The 17770-nt window shown below is 37.4% G+C and overlaps 2 protein-coding genes across 2 annotated transcripts in view; one reads left to right on the top strand and one right to left on the bottom strand.

Moving 5' to 3' along the window:
• Positions 1–12348, top strand: part of LOC101161752 (vasoactive intestinal polypeptide receptor-like) — a 25338-nt gene extending 12990 nt beyond the window's left edge. The window contains exons 4-13 of the mRNA XM_004079106.4: positions 3218–3321; positions 3399–3496; positions 5360–5489; positions 6352–6505; positions 7245–7305; positions 8595–8661; positions 8749–8840; positions 9034–9163; positions 9556–9597; positions 9738–12348. Coding sequence (XP_004079154.1) covers positions 3218–3321; positions 3399–3496; positions 5360–5489; positions 6352–6505; positions 7245–7305; positions 8595–8661; positions 8749–8840; positions 9034–9163; positions 9556–9597; positions 9738–9929 — 1070 coding nt within the window. The 3' untranslated portion in view covers positions 9930–12348. The remainder of the gene's footprint in view (positions 1–3217; positions 3322–3398; positions 3497–5359; positions 5490–6351; positions 6506–7244; positions 7306–8594; positions 8662–8748; positions 8841–9033; positions 9164–9555; positions 9598–9737) is intronic.
• Positions 12314–17770, bottom strand: LOC101164434 (kelch-like protein 40a). Its single transcript, XM_004079033.4, has 6 exons — positions 16584–17770; positions 16316–16476; positions 15944–16051; positions 14023–14208; positions 13721–13870; positions 12314–12765 (listed from the first exon to the last, which is right to left on the bottom strand). The coding sequence occupies exons 1-6, from the start codon at positions 17700–17702 to the stop codon at positions 12654–12656; spliced, it is 1836 nt and encodes a 611-aa protein (XP_004079081.2). The 5' UTR covers positions 17703–17770; the 3' UTR covers positions 12314–12653.

Raw genomic sequence — 17770 nt, 5'->3', positions numbered from 1 at the left:
TTGTTTTTTATTTTCCTGGTGTTGTAAAACTTTTTTTCAGTCAAGTAATAATACTACAAACTTATCAAGGAAAGTAATGGCTTTTATGTGAAGGTTTTACTTTGTTTTTGTCAGACTTTTAGTCGCAAATGTCCGTTATGAATATTTGCTCTGCTTATGTACTTAACCTGTGGGCTGCAGACATGGCAAAAGGCCTCATACTGATGCAATCCATCCCGTTTTTCAAGACAGGAGAGAAAGGTTGAACTAAAGATTGATCACGAGCATGTGAAGGCTTTGGGTAGAAAGGCATGTTTCTGTGGGAAGCTGTGCTGCAACTCACTTGGGAGGTAGTAGCTAAAATAAAAAGTAAGGCACTCAAGGGAAGGAGAGGTATGCTTCCCCGACATGTCACGCACTCACAGCATCAACAGGAGCCTAGTGTGTGAGGCAGGATGGAGAACAGGGATAGAGAAGTAGTTATGGATGACCTTTGTAGCACAGATATCAGTTCTGTAGTAAATCAGGTCAGTGAGGGTCTCTTGTTTAACATAGGTTTTCGGGTTGTTGACAGGTCAAGTAAGAGGGACTTAATTAAGGGATGATGTACAGTCTGGGAGTTGCTGCATTGTAAATTACTGTTGCAGCTGGATGGGAACCATGTGACTCAAATATGAGCTCTTTAGAAACTAAGATTTGTTTGCTAAAGAAGCTGACTGTTTCATGTCTATGATCTTTTGAAAAGCGGTCTTCAGAAAGTCAACCGTTTAGAGAGGAGCACTGGTAACTTGGACATATTAAAACTCTGCTTCACAATATCTGAGACCATTGTGAAACAGCTAAGTTATCGACACATCCCAATCCGTTCATTTTAGAAGACTCACGCAAAAAAATTCAAGCATTACGAAACATGGCGCCACAGGGCTACGGGGGCTGGGCTGTAAATTTAGTTGAGATAGTGCGCTGAACTCTTCACCTGCAGCAGCAGGTTGAAGGCAGTCAATCTCTCTTTCCATTGCTTTCACTGAAACAGATGCTGATGCTTCTATGAAGTCGCAATCAAAAAGAATAAGGGATTTGAGTAAAAATGTTTTAAATAAAACAGCTGGAATTTAAATCGATTGCGGGGGCGAGGAATCAGTTTGGACCCTCTTGTGTTGTTACCCACCATTCTCAGAATCATTGCAGCCATTATTTTGGGGAAGGATGAAAGCATTCTTCTGGCAATCCCTCAAACAAGCCTAATCCAGTAGTGGCATGGACTAAACCAGCACAGGCTTATCATCGCCTTTGTGTCTTGTCACAGTGTTTGAAGAAGCCGAGCCGCATTCGTCTCGGCAATACGCCGCTCAGGTATTTGTGAGTTGGCCAAATTCAGATGGCAAATACATTCTAAGATTGGGTTGTTGGTCATTTCCCAACTCCATCTTGATTTGAAAGAGACTGCTGAGCGAAGCTGTTGGGCATCGCGAGGAATGCCCAACATTTAGATTTCTACAGCAGCCTTGAGTCTCTGCATTCACCACTCTTCAACAAAGCTGCTTGCTTTTTTACATTTCAAAAAAGGGAAGGAAAATGTGTCAGAAAAAAAATGACAGACATAATGAAGCTAAAGAAAAATCCCAGATTATTACACTCTTGCATGAATGCATAAAAAGATAAAATGCATTGATGTGATACAAAAAAATGAACTTTTATCTTTTATGGAATACATTTTAACTAATGGTATATGATTATCAGGAAGCTTGGTTTATGATGTCAATAAAGCCTAAAACCAAAATGAACTAACACCAGGAACTAAATAGGGCTGTTTAACAGAAACTGAACAGAGGTCTGCATGCTTTGACACTAAAGGAGCCAACGAGAGCCGCATTACACTTTTTATTTTTGTTGCCATTAAGCTTTTTATTCATTAAATATTGGTAAATAAATAAATATGTGTAAATATTTACACTAACTGAATCATAACAGTGTTATATTTTTTATGCATATAACTTAAAAAAAATGTATCCTACTGTAGGTAGCAGCACATACAAGTTCCATTCAAAATAAAACACATCTAATGTATTATTTTATCAAAGCATTTGTATTTTTCTTTAAAGCCAAAGACCCACAAAACAACAAATAAAAAACTGAAAAAACAAAACAAAGGGGAAAAAATATGAAGAATATTGTTAGCATGTAACAAAATGATTTCCCAAACTAATCTAGCAACGTTTGAAACAATATGCATTGCAGCTGTCCTGCTGGAACTTCATCTTCTTTGCAGTGCATTGAACAAAAACAAAACACAACAAATTGAAATAAAAATAATTACCATAAAGTATGTAGCCAAAAACAAACAAACAAAAGAAGTAAAATAAATTCTAACTAATCAATTTACAAGCAAGATATAATTTGCTCAAAGACTTTTAATAACTCTGCAATAGCTGAACTATCACACTGATAGATAATATAACAATGGTTGCATTTAATTTAAAGAAAAATAAATAATTAACAATTAAATGGGTTTTGTTGTCATTTAGAGGCATTCAAGACTTGAATGGATTTTTCTGCTTTTTCTGGGTAAACAAAGAAGCAAGATCTGTTACTAACTAAAGCCAGATTCTTTTTTAACCTTTAGTTTAACGCACTCTAGAACAGTAGTATTTCACAAAAACTATGCATTTGTTTGATTTTAAAAACACAGACAGGACAAATACCAACTGATTTTTATTCAGCGGTCTCCTGGCCAAGTGAAACAATCCCTAATCTGTGAAGCATTTTTAGGTCAAATGCCAGCTTCAAACTGATTTTTTTTAATCATAAATGGGTCCTCTGATGTGTGCTCTGTTATGCTCAGCTTTGTGTCTCTACTTCTGCTCTCAACTGAAATCCAGTTGGGATAACCCTTTAATTCCTTATTTATCTGCATTTCATACTGCTTAACTGAACAGCCCTCCATAGCCTGGTTGGCACTCATCCATAACCACACGTCTCACATTTGCAAATACAATCAAAACATTTACCTCTCTTCCCTTTCAGACATGAGCCTCATGCACTTAAGAGCTTCACCTCTGTTCCTTCAAGTGGATCCAACCAAAAAACATCTCTGTTTGCATGCGTGTCTCCTGTTGTCTGTGAGACTTTGTGTCACTTCAGAGCATGTACAAACTCCTCAGAGGAAACATTGGAACTTTTTACTTGATGCTGTTTTTAAAATTTCAAATGAAGTCACTCGTGTCTATTTTCCTGTTAGGAAATGTGTCAAAGACCTGCACTGCGAATGGCTTAACCCCCATCCGAGTGGACTACGTGAGGGAATGTGGTTACAACCCTAACAACACCGTGGAGGAAAACTCAGTCAGTATGCCCTTTATCTGCTGCTGTGAGTTCAACATGCTGTTTTCTATTTAGTGTAACCTAACATTTTGTTCCAGGGGAAATTCTACAGTGCCATTAAAGTGGGCTACACTGTTGGTCACAGTGTGTCACTCATTTCTCTGATGATCGCCATCTCTATATTGTGTCTTTTCCGGTAAGAAAAATGATAAAAAGTCTCCTTGATATTTTTTGCAAACACCAATTTCAATATTCACAGAAATAAAAGCCTTTTCGTGTGACCGCTACAGACTTTGCTGTATTTAATTGAGGTTTTATTGTGTTTTTGACACAAAAAAGTGTAAAATCTTTTGGGGGGCATTATCTGGATGACGACAGCTATAAAGATAGTCAGATGATTTTGTTCCCCCGTGTTCAACGGATTCAAACACTTGGCCAAATAACCATCCCTCTCTGCTCGTGTGTTTGTATGGTATGGGCTAAACAGCGAGGCTTCTGTTTACTCCTCTGGGAATCCCATTGGCTTGCACCCCGCAGCAGAAACACAGGAAGGGAGCAGCGTTAGCTGTTTACATCCAGCTTCAGATCCAGCTTTCAGGCAGCCGGTCAATGTCGTGTGTTGTTTTACCAGACCAGCAGAGGAAGCTTTCCTGATGGGCTGAAACAGTTCATCCCCCATCTCACCAGAAAGACAACTTTTTGAAAACATTTACAGAAGATAATTTACATTAGTGACTTTATCTGAAGAAGTCTTAGGCTTGTTTACTTTTGCCTGAAATATCACAAAAAGCCCCCTTAAAATAGAAAAAGAACAAAAAAATCTAGACCCATTTTAGTAATAAAAATATTTTATTATACAGATGTCCTCTATTTTTGGCTCTGACATTAAGAATCACACAAGAATCACATTTAGCAAGAAATACTATTATTACTGTTGTGTGTCTGCTTTGAGATTCTTGTGAATTAACCCAGTATCATATTTGATACACAAATTTCTGAGGCCCCATCTCATTACCACGATCCAAACCGTCCAAAAAAACTACAGCTTAGTTCATGTTTTCTGCGCTGTTGTGCATCATCATTCCACTAGGGGCAGTAGAAGTCACAAATTTCCCACGTGTGGGATCAATAAAGTATTTCTGATTCTGATTAGAACGGCTTTCCCTACTCATTTCAAAATAGCTGCCTCCACTAAATCTCAAAAACACATTTGGCAGGAAAGGTTTTGCTAAGTTTTTCCACTTTATGCTGAGAATAACTCCTCTGTAGTAATTCTTTATTTTAAATGATTAAATGCTGTATTGAAGGAATCCAAAATTTGCTGATAATTATTTTTAATAAAGTTACCCATGTTAAAAATGTATGGATCAAATTTGAGACAGTTGGTAAACAAAGTTCTATTCTCATGTCTTAAACTTAGATTGTTGTCAGCAAGAACTTACCAAATCCCCCAAAGTATCTAAATCTCTTATTACATTATTTTCTTTGGATTTTATCAAAGGGTTTAAAAACATCTTAATTAAAAAAAAAATAGTAATTTCTGTCAACGCTTTAAAATAGTTAGTTATACATGGTTATTTAAGAACCCATTTCCCTGTTTCTATTCATAAAATTACATAATAAATGTACTTTTTTCAGCTAATTCCTAATTGTCTTTTACAAATTATAATAAAAAAGATTTATAATTGTATATTATATTACAGCTCTTCTTACAGTAAAGTCAATCAAAGTTTACATTTTTGTTGAAGGAACAATTGTTTTTTTTTTACAAATAAATAAGCCAAAAATCAAAATTATTTTTAATAAAAATAATAAATTTATGAATATTCTAAGTTTACAAAAGATTTTTGCAGATGATGCCATGCTTTTATACTGTAATCTTTTAAAACGGGAAGACATGTGATGTCTTGTGTTAATTTACACTTAAATTGTTGATGAATCATGCATTTACTAATTGCAAAGTATTATCTTTACTTTGTTGGTGATCAAAGTCTAAACATCTTCAACCATCAGCATTTCTTTTCCTTTGTGGATTCAGAAAATCCATTTTTTTGTCCAGGAAGCTGCACTGCACAAGGAACTACATCCACATGCATCTGTTTGTGTCTCTTATCCTCAAAGCTGTGACAGTTTTCATCAAAGATGTGGTTCTGTACGACGTGGGAGAGACCGACAACTGCCAGGGGTCGGTGAGTACTTTGTCCTCACACTTACACGAAAATATCCATGTTCAGCTGTTACTGTCAGACCGTACCTGAAGCAATCACTCACCTAGACATTGACTTCTCGTGGTGTTAGCACTCTGGGCGTAGCAATGTTTGCCAAGTCTCCGCAGGTCCTGACAATGTTTTCCCACTCACTTGTGTAGCAGGATGTTGTGAGATGTTGTGTTCCTATTTGCTCAACATTAAACCTGAACTGCAGACAACAAAGTCTATAAATCCTTCTTCAACTCTCCTGGCACCTGACTCAAAACGACTTGATAGTTCAAAAATTGCTTACCCCATTTGTTGCACCGGTAATGTTAAGTTGGGGTTGTGAGGGGCAATAAGCTAGCAGGACAGAGTGTAAACAAATGGATGGTGAGAAGTATTGGCAGGCTTACTCTGCACCAACTAAATAAGTCTGCCAACTTACAGGTGAATTTCTAATGAACAACTGCCACCCTTCAGAAACTATGTCCTAAAAAATGGCAATTAATCATAGTTAAAGCACCATTAGGATTGCTTTTACAATAGATCAAAAGATAATCGGAGTGAGACTTTAAGTGATTAAGTCCTCAGTATTTTCATTTCTCTTCAACTGAATCCAGAACATTTTTCTTTTAAAATATTTATAATTAAAAAACGATTTTTATTTATCTATGGATTTTATTTGTCTATGAACAAATTGACCAAAGTAAAAGCCAATACAAATACAACGATTCTTCTTGACTGACGCAGGTTCAAACTAAAACATGAATCAATAGATCAATAAGTAACCAATGCTAGCATCCTTTTTACTTGCTTTGTCCTTTGAACCACTCCTTTTAAATCATTGTGCCTAACATAGGTGGGCTGTAAAGCTGTGGTGGTCATCTTCCACTATGGGGTCATGGCAAGTTACTTCTGGCTGCTTGTTGAGGGCCTCTATCTGCATGCTCTGCTGGCCGTCTCCTTCTTCTCCGAGAGGAAGTACTTCTGGTGGTACATAGTGATTGGCTGGGGTAAGTGTATGCATGATCACACCCAGATCATTCTTATAAGCAGTCCATGAATCTGAAGTGGCAGCCAGTTATTCGCGATCCAGACACATTGTTTACTCATCTGGACAACACAAAGGATACATAAACTCCTTGACCTTGAATTAGGCTGCAAATATGCAGCTGCTTTAAAAAATCCATGTCTTTCTATATGAATAAGCTCAGATAAGCTCTTTTTAATAATTAAGTCTTCCAAGGTGTTAATAGAGAAGCAGCTTATATGACTGAACTGAGAAATAAAGCATGTCTTTGTACAATCTAAAATGCTATGGATGAATTGGCAGTAGGTTTTCATCTAAGCAAAAAAAAAAAAAACAAGGCAGAACAAGACTTAGCTTTTTTCATCTCGTTTTTCATATTCAGTTTGAAAGATGAATAAAAAAAATACATGTTCAACAATTATTTTAGGCTTATTTTTTTTATTTCCCATAAATGAAGGAACAGAACTCTACCATCAGTACAAAAAGAAAGTTGGGGATTTTGTTGTGGAACATGAATGAGTACTTTTACATTTTTGGATCAAATTTTAAAAAGCGTTGCTTCAGCTATAAAGTCATTCAAAAGATTAGTTCTGTATACCTCCTGTATACGTCCTGCTGAGTATCTTACTGATTGCTTAAAGTTCAACAAATTAATTATATCTAAGACATTTTGATCATTTTAATGCTCAACAGCAAATTCTGTTTATGCTTCTTGCTTGCAGGGGTTCCAACAATCTTTATTTGTGCATGGGTGATTACAAAGGCTTATCTGGATCATCCCGGGTGAGAGCTGACTTTACTTTAACCTTTTTCAAAATTGGTTTTGCACAAAACGGGTACTGCTCTGTACACCACTTCAAATGGTTCCTTGTTGGAAAGATTTCAGCAAATTCTGATTGTTCTGCAGCATCAGATGAAAGTGCTTTTCACATCCAAGAAGCTTCGTGTGTTTATCTTTGCCCTAAAAGTTAAGTTACTGCAGCACTAAAACTAATCACACCTGTGCCCCATTTCTATTGCACATGGTACTACTATATGTTGGCCTTTTTTCTTTTCACTGACATTATGCACAGCTTTTTCCTTAAGGTAGATTCCAGGCCAGCTAATGCCCTAGTCATGTGCAGCCGTATGGGGGTTGACCCGTATGGGTGCTGGAGGTTTTTTTCAATTAAATTCAAATCAATTTTGTTTATATAGCCCAATATTAAAACACAGTTGTCTCAACGGTCTTCATACTGGTAATTGTATGAGAGCATGAAATCAGTCATAAAATACAATAGGTAATTGCTAAACCAAACAGACTAAGCCAAACTGGGTATCCCTGCCTGTAGTCCCTCCTTCACTGTAAGGAAAAACTCCTTAAAAAAACGGACTCTATAAAAACCTCAGGCATGTCAACATGAAGGAGAGATAGTCTTTTGGGACGTTTTTGGGTTGTCCGGGCTCATGAAGGGTCGTAGACAGATGTGGCCTGATCTTAAAGGTAGTGTAGGTGTGTCTTGCAGTTCCATTGTGGCAATCACTGTAAGAGATGGCATGAAAATGGAATGTACTATTGCCGTGTGCGTGGTAAGTGTATCGTGAAGTATTTGTGAGGATTATGGAAGTTACACAAACTTATGACGTATGGTGTTGCTTGTCAGACAGTACCCTTATGCCGCAGTCTAGGCATTAGTGAAGTGGAGCCACTGGGTACTTACAGATGTGCAGGTGATAGGCCCCATAGGACGGCTGAAGGATGGTGTTACACCCCTGTCTAGGGGGATTGTTCAAAGATTTAATATAGAGGAAAGAATAACAACAATTCAAAGAAGTCTTGGTGTTTTTCCTGCCGGACAGCATGACAGACACACTTCTGAATTTCACCAGAGTTTGCTGAGACTGCCCCCCTGTGGCCTGCTTGATATCCCACAGTCAGGTTTTTTTTTTTTTTTACATTAGTGCGTCAGAATGTATATCTGGAAGAAACAGAAGCTAGGTCATCCTATGGCTGGAATATTTAGCAATACATGTAGCTGAAAATACATTAAAACTTCTGCAAGTGAATTATTTTCCTGTTTTTACTGTTTCAGATGTTGGGAAACAATTGACGACAATCTTTGGTGGATCATCCGAATTCCTATCTCACTCTCTATCCTTGTGAGTCACAATTTGCATCTTATGTAGCACATTTGTAATGCAAATCTGCATAAATCAGCGTTAACCTGTACTAATCTTTCACTGCAGGTAAACTTCTTGCTTTTCATTTGTATAATCCGGATATTGCTCCAGAAAATGAATTGTCCTGACATTGGAAGGAGGGAATCTAATCAATATTCGTAGGTTGTTTTTTTTTGTGTGTGACAAACTTTGATAATTTGCAGCAAAAGTTTCAGTCATGTCTTGTCAACAGAGTGTGATTGAATTATATTCATGTTTGGTTTCTCTTGCATCTAAAGCAAATAGGTTCTTACCTATTTTTTTGCTGAATGCAACAAACCTATGTTATCATTTTGGTTTTTGTTTTTCCAGGAGACTGGCCAAATCCACGCTTTTGCTGATTCCTCTCTTTGGGATAAATTACATATTATTTGCCTATATTCCTGAAAATATGCACGTGCAAGTGAGAATGGTGTTCGACCTTGTCCTTGGCTCATTTCAGGTAACCTATTTCTTTTTAGCTTTTCAGATTCTCACATTATCAAAGGAATTTCAAAGTTCAGTGCATAAATTTATATTCTGTTTGCATGTCAGTGGTAAATTTTCTAGTGTCTTTGTATAATTTTCCTCATCTGAAGTTGAATAAAAGAGCTGAAAGCAGAGTGGTGTGATGGTAATCGCAGTGGAAAGTGTTTTTAATTTATAACCTTTTTGGCTCGGAATGAAATCTCCTGGGAACAAGTCCCAGCCATTTACATGATGAACCTCCTGTCTGAGCCTAAAGTTGGTCATAATCTTACCATCATTATTCATTCTAAAATATTTTAAGTGTTTTCCCAGCTGTGCGGCTCTCTTTCGAGCAACATTTCTTCTTTTATCTCGTCTTTTCAACAGGGTTTCGTGGTGGCCATCCTGTACTGCTTTCTAAATGGAGAGGTGAGCAAATTCAAACAAAAGCCCTTAAATATGTTTGCCTTCCTTTTATGTTGTTAAATCTCCTTCCGCCCACCCTCCTCCTGTGCGTCACGCGCCTCCCTTGCACCTCTCCTCATCCTGTTTGCCCACCTCTTCTGCAGGTGCAATCGGAGATTAAGCGTAAGTGGCGCAGGTGGATGCTGCAGAGGTTTCTGGGGACCGATGCTAAGTACCAGCAACCCTCAATGGGCAGCAATGGCAACAACTCCAGTACCCAAATTACCATGTTGACCAAATGCAGCCCGACAACTCGACGGGCGTCTATATATCAGGAGCACCTCTCTGTTATCTGAAAATCCTGGAAAGTTGGTTTCATATCTTCTCTTACCATGTACTAAGTGTATGACTTGCATGTCTTTTTCAGTAAGAAATCTCCAGGTATCCTCATACTAGCCAATCTTTTCTACAGCTGTGAAGGTTTACCTCTGAAGACAGATGTGTCCAGCTGTTGCGGTCGTTGTGATTTTGATCAATTACCTGTTTGTTTTCAAGTACTGGCAAAACAACAAAACCAAACAAAACATACAAACTGCCACCTAGTGTGAAAAAGTTGTGGAAGAGTGATCCACTCTTAAGCTACGTTCACACCGCTCTCCGCAACGCATGTTCAAGCAACCGCTTTCACGCAAAAATCAATGTAAGCGCACATTTCAGGTTTCCACATTCAAAACTCTCATGTTCACACGTAGTCATGTACATTTTTTTAAGACCATTTTGGGGCTCGGAGTACAAAACACGTAGGCATGGAACGCATATTCAAAGTTAAACCAGGTTGAACTTTGACCAATCAGGGACTTGGATTTGGTAGTGACGCATAGATCCACACAAGTGCCAACTGTTTGACAATTGAGCACGGAGGAGAAATGAATATTTCTGCTTTGTGTCCATCTGGAATTATATGACACCAAGTCTTTCATATATCAGAATAGAGCTGGGATTTGCTCCAAGGCTTTTCCAACTGCAGGTGGCAGACAAGTGCTAGTAAACATTAGAAAACAAGAAGAAGCCCCTCCCTGCCTATCCAATGTGAACACCATAAGTTAAATGAACTTTCAAGATTGTGGGTTTAGCCCATTCTTGAATATCGAACATAGCTTAAGACCTGGATTCCTCTGTGAGTGCAGATCAGCAGGGAGTAGGTACAGGCAAATAAGTATGACTAGTTTGAGTACACCCTTAGTTAATGTTTCACTCTCATAATGGGACAGATTGTGACTGCTGTTTATATCCTTGCCTATACTGACAGGTATTGAGGGATTTCCTGATCTGAAGCCTCGGTGGAGACATTTGACCTTTTCCATAATCTCATCTTTAACAAATCCTAAAACAAAAAATCAAATTCTTTATAAACTATCTGAAGTTGCAGACTCAGAGGATGATGAAGAAAAATCACTGTGTCATAGTAGCAGCACATTTGCAGTGCAGGCCTCAAGGATTTGTCAGGGTGTGATAGTAGATAAATGCAAGATCTATAAAACACTCCAACCACTTCACTGATTGATCCCATTTTTTTTAGAGACTGAAGGTAGAAACAGGCTGTTTAAAAGAGTTATCTCGGAAAAGTGTATACAATATAATGGACCAATGGACATCCAGTCCAGGCTGTGACAGTTTTATACCGAGCATCAACTCTGCTGAAATACTGCCAGATAACATTCCAGAAAAAAAAGCAGGGTTAGTTTTTTGTATTTATATTTAGCTCAGATCACAGAGAGTTTTAAGTTTTTATGAGAGCGCTCTCATATCAGATGCATTTCATTAGTCCACGCTGGACAGAACTGTAAATAACTGTGAATACGTATGCCAATAAAGGTAAGGTGCATGGCTTTTTCTGTACAGTTACAGTATGTTTGATCTTATATTTTTATTTTTATTATCCTTTTAAAATGATTAGATAAAAGGGTCGAATTTAAAAATGGTCAAAGTTGTGTTATAGAAACTATAACTGCTCATATCTAAAAAAAACTGTTACAAGCAATGGCCTTTAATAAAAAATGTGGCTTTAAAATTTTTTTTATATCTCACATGTGTACATAGATTTAAATGATAAAAAACAATCAGTTAAAAAATAATCTTTTTTAAATAACAAGTTGTATAAATCAAATTTAATAGGGAGGGACATTGGTGGCAAAAAGGGAAATTTGTTAAAATGAGACAATCATCTACCTGTTGTGATAGGTTAAAAACCCTTCTGATATATTGTTCGAATGGGATTTTTCCATACTTTGAAATGTAACGACAACTAATGTTGTAGAGCAGAACTTTAATGACATTTTAGTCAGACTCTTAGATGTAAAAATGGACTAAAAAGCAAGGTGGCTCAATATTTGATCCAAATATTTATCTAAAACTTGGTGTTTCTCTTTATTTTCTTTCTGGGCTTGTGTCTGTGGTCCCAGCTTTTATAAAGCGGAAAAAGTAAAGGTACCTCAAAACAAATACCGTACAGAAATACTACAGTATGTCAGCTGTAAATATGGATGGGTTTGTGTTGTGTTTTGTGGTGATGCTTAGGTGTCATCTTGAATGTTTACACTTTAAACTGTGTTTCTCACTTGTGGAATTTAAATGTTGTTGTCCTAAAGTTGTGTCCGACTTGTAACCCGTTTGTTTGTAAGGAAACATGTCATACAAATGTTGTACAATGTGTAAAAAAAACAAAAACGATGTAAACTTGTTATTGATCAAATGAAGAAATTTATTTGCACTGTGGATGAGGCTCCAGCATATTTTCTGCTCATTCATTTATATTTATTATGAACTTTATTTCTCAGTAATTATAACTTTGCTCTATAGAAAATTTTTGGAAAAACTATTCCAGAAAATGTACAAATCAGGATTTCAGGTTTATATTAAATACCAGTAAAAAGATGACTCTCAACTTGAGATTGTCTCCCCCTGCTGGTAACATGAAACAGTCCTGCAACCCGACAGCTGCATTTTTCAAAGTTAAACTGTAATTCTCCTGACTACTAATGTTCCTTTATAACCTTTATGACACCAGCAACAATGCTTGGTTATAACTTTGTGAGACGGAGTGTGTTTAGTCGCACAGGGAGAATGGTGGCTCCCTCTGCGTGGCATATCTCCCGTAAGATCCCATTCCAACTCTTGTCCGACTCATCATATCTGCAAGAAACATGCACAAAACCTAATTTCAACCAAACAAAACATAGAGTGACATAAAAGATTACATTTAAGAGCATGCTCATTTTTTTAATCCTTTTTATTTATCTGAAAAATATGTACCACACATCCACGTGGTACATATTTTTGGGTTTAACCATACAAAGTAGCAAAAAACTAATGGAAGTCACCTGTTATCTGGCTCACTCGCTTTGGATAAAGGTTTCTGCAGAATGACTAAATGTAAAGTAAATATGGTAATAGGTGACATGTAATTGGATATGCCTGTGTAAGGGTGTAAACCAGATCCCCTGGATTCATTGCTGTAAGATTCCTACATTAATTAAAACTAATATTTCACAAGTTAATAGTTTAAAAAAAGTCTGTAAGACTCTGAAATTTAAAGTTATGGTAAAGTTAAGCTTCACACAGTTTGTAGCTGTTACGGAAACTTGATATTGGAAATGTATCACAAGATTTACCATTTGCCAATTTACCACAACTGGCTGTTGAAATCAAATTAATTGTGTTCAATTGTTGCGCTTTTTCCACAGGGCGTTTTGTTTTTTTAAGAATGTCTTTGTTTGAGAAGATTACTATTATTTAAGTAGAATCTTTCATTTTTTATGGAAATAATATCACAATTCAAAATCTAAAATCTTAAAATCTCAGTAATAATTCAGGCATCATAAATGTTCAAAAGTCATGTCTAAGAAATTATTGCAAGCTGAAAGAATATAATAAATGCAGAGCATTTCTATTTCATGACTTGACATTGAAAAGAACTATGAGCTGATATGGTCATTTTTTTAAATAAAAAAATATATTTTTTAAACATAGACATCAAGAACAATGAGTTGAAGCCCTGATTGTTTCCATCTAACCACCGAACAAAAGATTAATGAAATGCTTGGATGAGTGTATCACAGCGATGCTATTATACATGTTGAGGTCTCACCTCCAGATGTCTGTCATCTCTTTTGGGATGGGTACCTCACTGGTTTCTGTGGGCACCCTGGCAAAGCCCCCTATGGCATACATGGAGCCCCCTATTGAGATCAGATTGAGGGAGCTGCGTTCCTGAGGAAACTCTGTGAACTCAGACCACCTGGAGAGAAGTAAACACACGGTAACATCATGATACCCTCACCAGCACTTTACGATCATCAGGTTCATGAGTCATTTCCCTCCTGTGGACGGATGCGTCACCTCATCAAAGTGAGCCATGAAAAAAAATAAAATAAAAGCAAGATGTCTAACTTGTTGGTGGCAATGTCGTAGACTTCCACGGAGCTGGTGAGGCCTGAGTCTGTAACGCCTGTAGCCACAAAGATCTGGTTGTTGTGCACGGTGACTCCAAACAGAGAGCGGGCCGTCTTCAGAGGAGCCAGGTCCTTCCACTCAAACTTAGTCGGATTGTAGCAGCAGACTCTTCTCATGCATTTCCTGAAAAAAAAAACATTGCTACTAAAAGGAATAATTACATTTTATTTTCAAAACTAAAACCCTCTGAAAACACAGCTCAGGTTCTAGATCATAGGCTCCCCTTATTTTGCATTGTGCACAGTGGCTTTCAATTCATTTCCTCTCCGGGTCTTGTGCACCACCATTTTTTAAAATTTGATTTCTTGATCAAATTTTCTTTTGAATCAACTTAATACATGACGAATGCTGATGAGGTAGACTGAAAAAACAAGCTAAAGCAAAACATTTGCAGTTAAAATGAAATGTAAAAGCAATGAGGTGAAAAGATGAATAGAAATTAGTTCACACCTGAGAGTTTTGAATAGGAATGTGTTGCAAAATTCTTTGATTGGCCAGCTTGTCTTGAAAGCTAGAACACAATTGCAAGCAACGTTCTTGCGGATGTCATTTTTTTCCAAAAAACACATTTTCTTTTATGCACGTCTTGTACTTTTAACAATATTTTTCAAAAAAACAGCTGTTTTAATTAAAGAAATGACTACATTTCTACTTGACCAAAACATAGTCACAGTGAAACATTGAATATCATTCAAATAATCACAATAAAAATGGAAGAAATCTTGTTTTTTTTCAAGTTAATTCCGATAAATTTGGAGCATAATTATCATTTTTTACAGACAAAATTGTAATCAAATATGCATTTCCATTATTAATGACAAAAGTTTACATGCATGTTAAAATAAGACATTTCTAGATCAAAAAGGTACGATTTAAATAAATACCCACAACTATGATGACATAAAATTAAAAAAATGCAGCTTTCGTTTTTAAATTTTATAAAAGAAATAAAGTATTAGATTGCCAAGAGTTATATAATGAAATAAAGTATGTTTATTGAATATTAAAGTTTGCATTAGAAAATTATTGTTTGAATGTGGAGATTAGGGAAGTTAAGGATACGAATCAAAAAATGGATCTATTTGTGAGACTAAGAGCAGTATCAGTTGAAAACCACAGATATGAACAAGGTTATGTTCATAAAATAGTACCGTATATAATAAGTCGGAAAGTAAAAGCGATACCTTTGTCAGTTTCTCTCTTCCTTTTAATGTCTTTACCTTTTTATGTACATGCAATGTAAGCAAAAAGACGTCCAATCACAAGCTTACTTCTACCAGCTTAGGTCAATTACGAAAGGCTGAACCACAGTAAAGGCGCATGTCTGTTGCATGCACTAAACGAGTGAAACCCTTTTTCACAGCACTGTAAACAATACCCGAATAAATTATTACGTAATAGTTTTTTTAAAGAACAAATCGTCTAACAGACCCAAAATGCCTGGTTTGACGCTGTTATGTTAGAGACATTTTGTTTTTGTTTCCTAAAATAAAAAGTGATAGTAAGAAAAAAGAACACGCTCCACTTTTAAAGGCGTTTTCATTTGTTGCTTTGACTGCCAAGTAAACAATATCTAGATTGCATCCATTTAATTTAAAATAATTTGACTGTATTGTATCACCACAAAGTCAGTTGTATCTTATGTATCAATTCATAGACCATGTATTGAGATGCGTATCGAATAATGTTAGAGGGAGGGATACACATCTGTAGTGAAGACACATCAATTATAATTCAAATTTGATTCAATAGCGTTAACAGCTGATTTGGGAAAAGTAATAACAAATTACCGCAGATTCCGATATCGTTGCCATTTTCATATAATAAAAGGTCAAACTCTTTCATACGTGTCACTTACTTGCTCTCAGACTTTCCCCCTATGACATACACAAGGCCTTTGTGTGAAACGGTTCCATGACCATACACTTCATAGGGCAGCGGGTCAGACTCTCCCCACTTGAAGGACCTGTGTGCATTGAATATATTATGAGCATTAAAATTTAAATACTGATATCTCTGAGCAACCTCAAGGCTCAACTGTTTAAAATAATGTGTTGATATTCAAAAAATCAAAAATCAAAATCAGAATTGACAGATTTTGATTTTTTTACATTACAGGCAAACAATTACACATCTTTAAATGTGTTTTGATTTGTCTAGCTTATCTAATAGAGCTTTAGTTTTGAGAAAAATGAGAGTATATTAAACGTTTCGATCATGTCAAACTTACTGTCTGTCATAGATCATAACCGAGTTCAAAGCGTGTTCCCCCTCCTTCAGTTCCTTTCCTCCAACAACAAAGATGGAGTTTTCAGCCTCAGTCAGGCCAAACAGACAGCGAGGGTTGGGCTGCGAGGGCATCCCCAGCCATTCTGAGCTGACTGGGTCAAACTGGAGACAAAAACAAAGATGTTTGAGGAATTTTAACAAACAAAAAAAGGCAAAATTATTTATAGAGATACTGGAAGAACAGAATTTCTGAAGGGCTTCCTCTCTACCTGCAGGAAATAAGACTTGAATGGTTCATCTTTATCTTCATCATTGTAGAGAAGTCCTCCAACAACAAATATCTGGTTTTGTTCTGTAACCAGGCTGCAGTGGTTCTTGGGAATTTCTGTAGATTCAGATGCAATGAAGCACTCGTTTCCGACTAGATCATAGGCTACAGTTCCGGTGTTACTGACCATGAGGATCAAGTCCATCTCAAACATGCCAAAGCGGGGGTTGTTATTCAGTATACCGGGCAAATATCCTTCCTCATCATCATCATCCTCATTGCCTTCTCCCCCCTTTGCCTCATCTCTGGAAAGCCTCTTTGGCTTTGGGAAACACCCTCTGTGAGCATCCTTCACGAGATCCAGCTCCTTCACGAGATCTTGATTGAAGCGGACGTACTTGTGACGTTCAACTTTCTCCTTGAAGTAATCCACAGGTATGAGTCTGAAGCGAACACAATGCAACAGCTCAGACAGGTCTTTGACTCGGCTTTTCTCATCGTGCCCAACCCAGTCCATTAGAGATTCGAACACCTGCTCCTCCCGCTCAACATTCAGGGCATCTGAGGTGATGATGAGGGCCAACTCACTAGGACCAAGCTGCAAGAAGTCCTGGTCTCTGACAACAAGCTGATAGCGCTCACAGATAAACTCTCTGGCAGTCAGAGTGAGCCTGGGACAATCAAGAAGGAGCCCTAATCTGAAGATTGCCAGACAGTTCCCCAGAACCAGCTTCTCTTGGAGGTAGGACACACAGACAGAGAAGATGGAGGGGATCTGATACATATTTGCAACCATAAAAATATCCTGGACATTCTGTTCTGTTAAAGAAATGTCAGATGTGTACAGGTAACGCAGAATCATGCCCATGACGTCCGGGTTAACATCTCTGAGGACGATCTCTCGCTTCTTGCTCTCCTCCAGGTCAGACAGAAACATAGCCTTGAAGAAGGGGCTGCTGGCAGCCAACACCAAGCGGTGGCACGGGAACTCCTTGTCGCTGATTTTAAGGACACAGTCCACGAACTTGTCATTTTCCAACAGGTCACACAGTCCATCCTGAAGCAAGGTTTGCTGGTACATCCGAGGCTGCTCCATCGGGTCTATCGTCAGGGCAGCCATTTTGCTCTGTCGATTTGTCCCGCCTTGGCTCCTCTTGCACTCTACAGTCGTTTGGTACTGGCGGTGAT

This window comes from Oryzias latipes, chromosome 17 (assembly GCF_002234675.1).
Source record: "Oryzias latipes chromosome 17, ASM223467v1".
Taxonomy (NCBI): Eukaryota; Metazoa; Chordata; class Actinopteri; order Beloniformes; family Adrianichthyidae; genus Oryzias; species Oryzias latipes.
The sequence above is the reverse complement of the archived record's forward strand: the minus strand, read 5'-3'. Positions and strand labels throughout refer to the sequence as shown.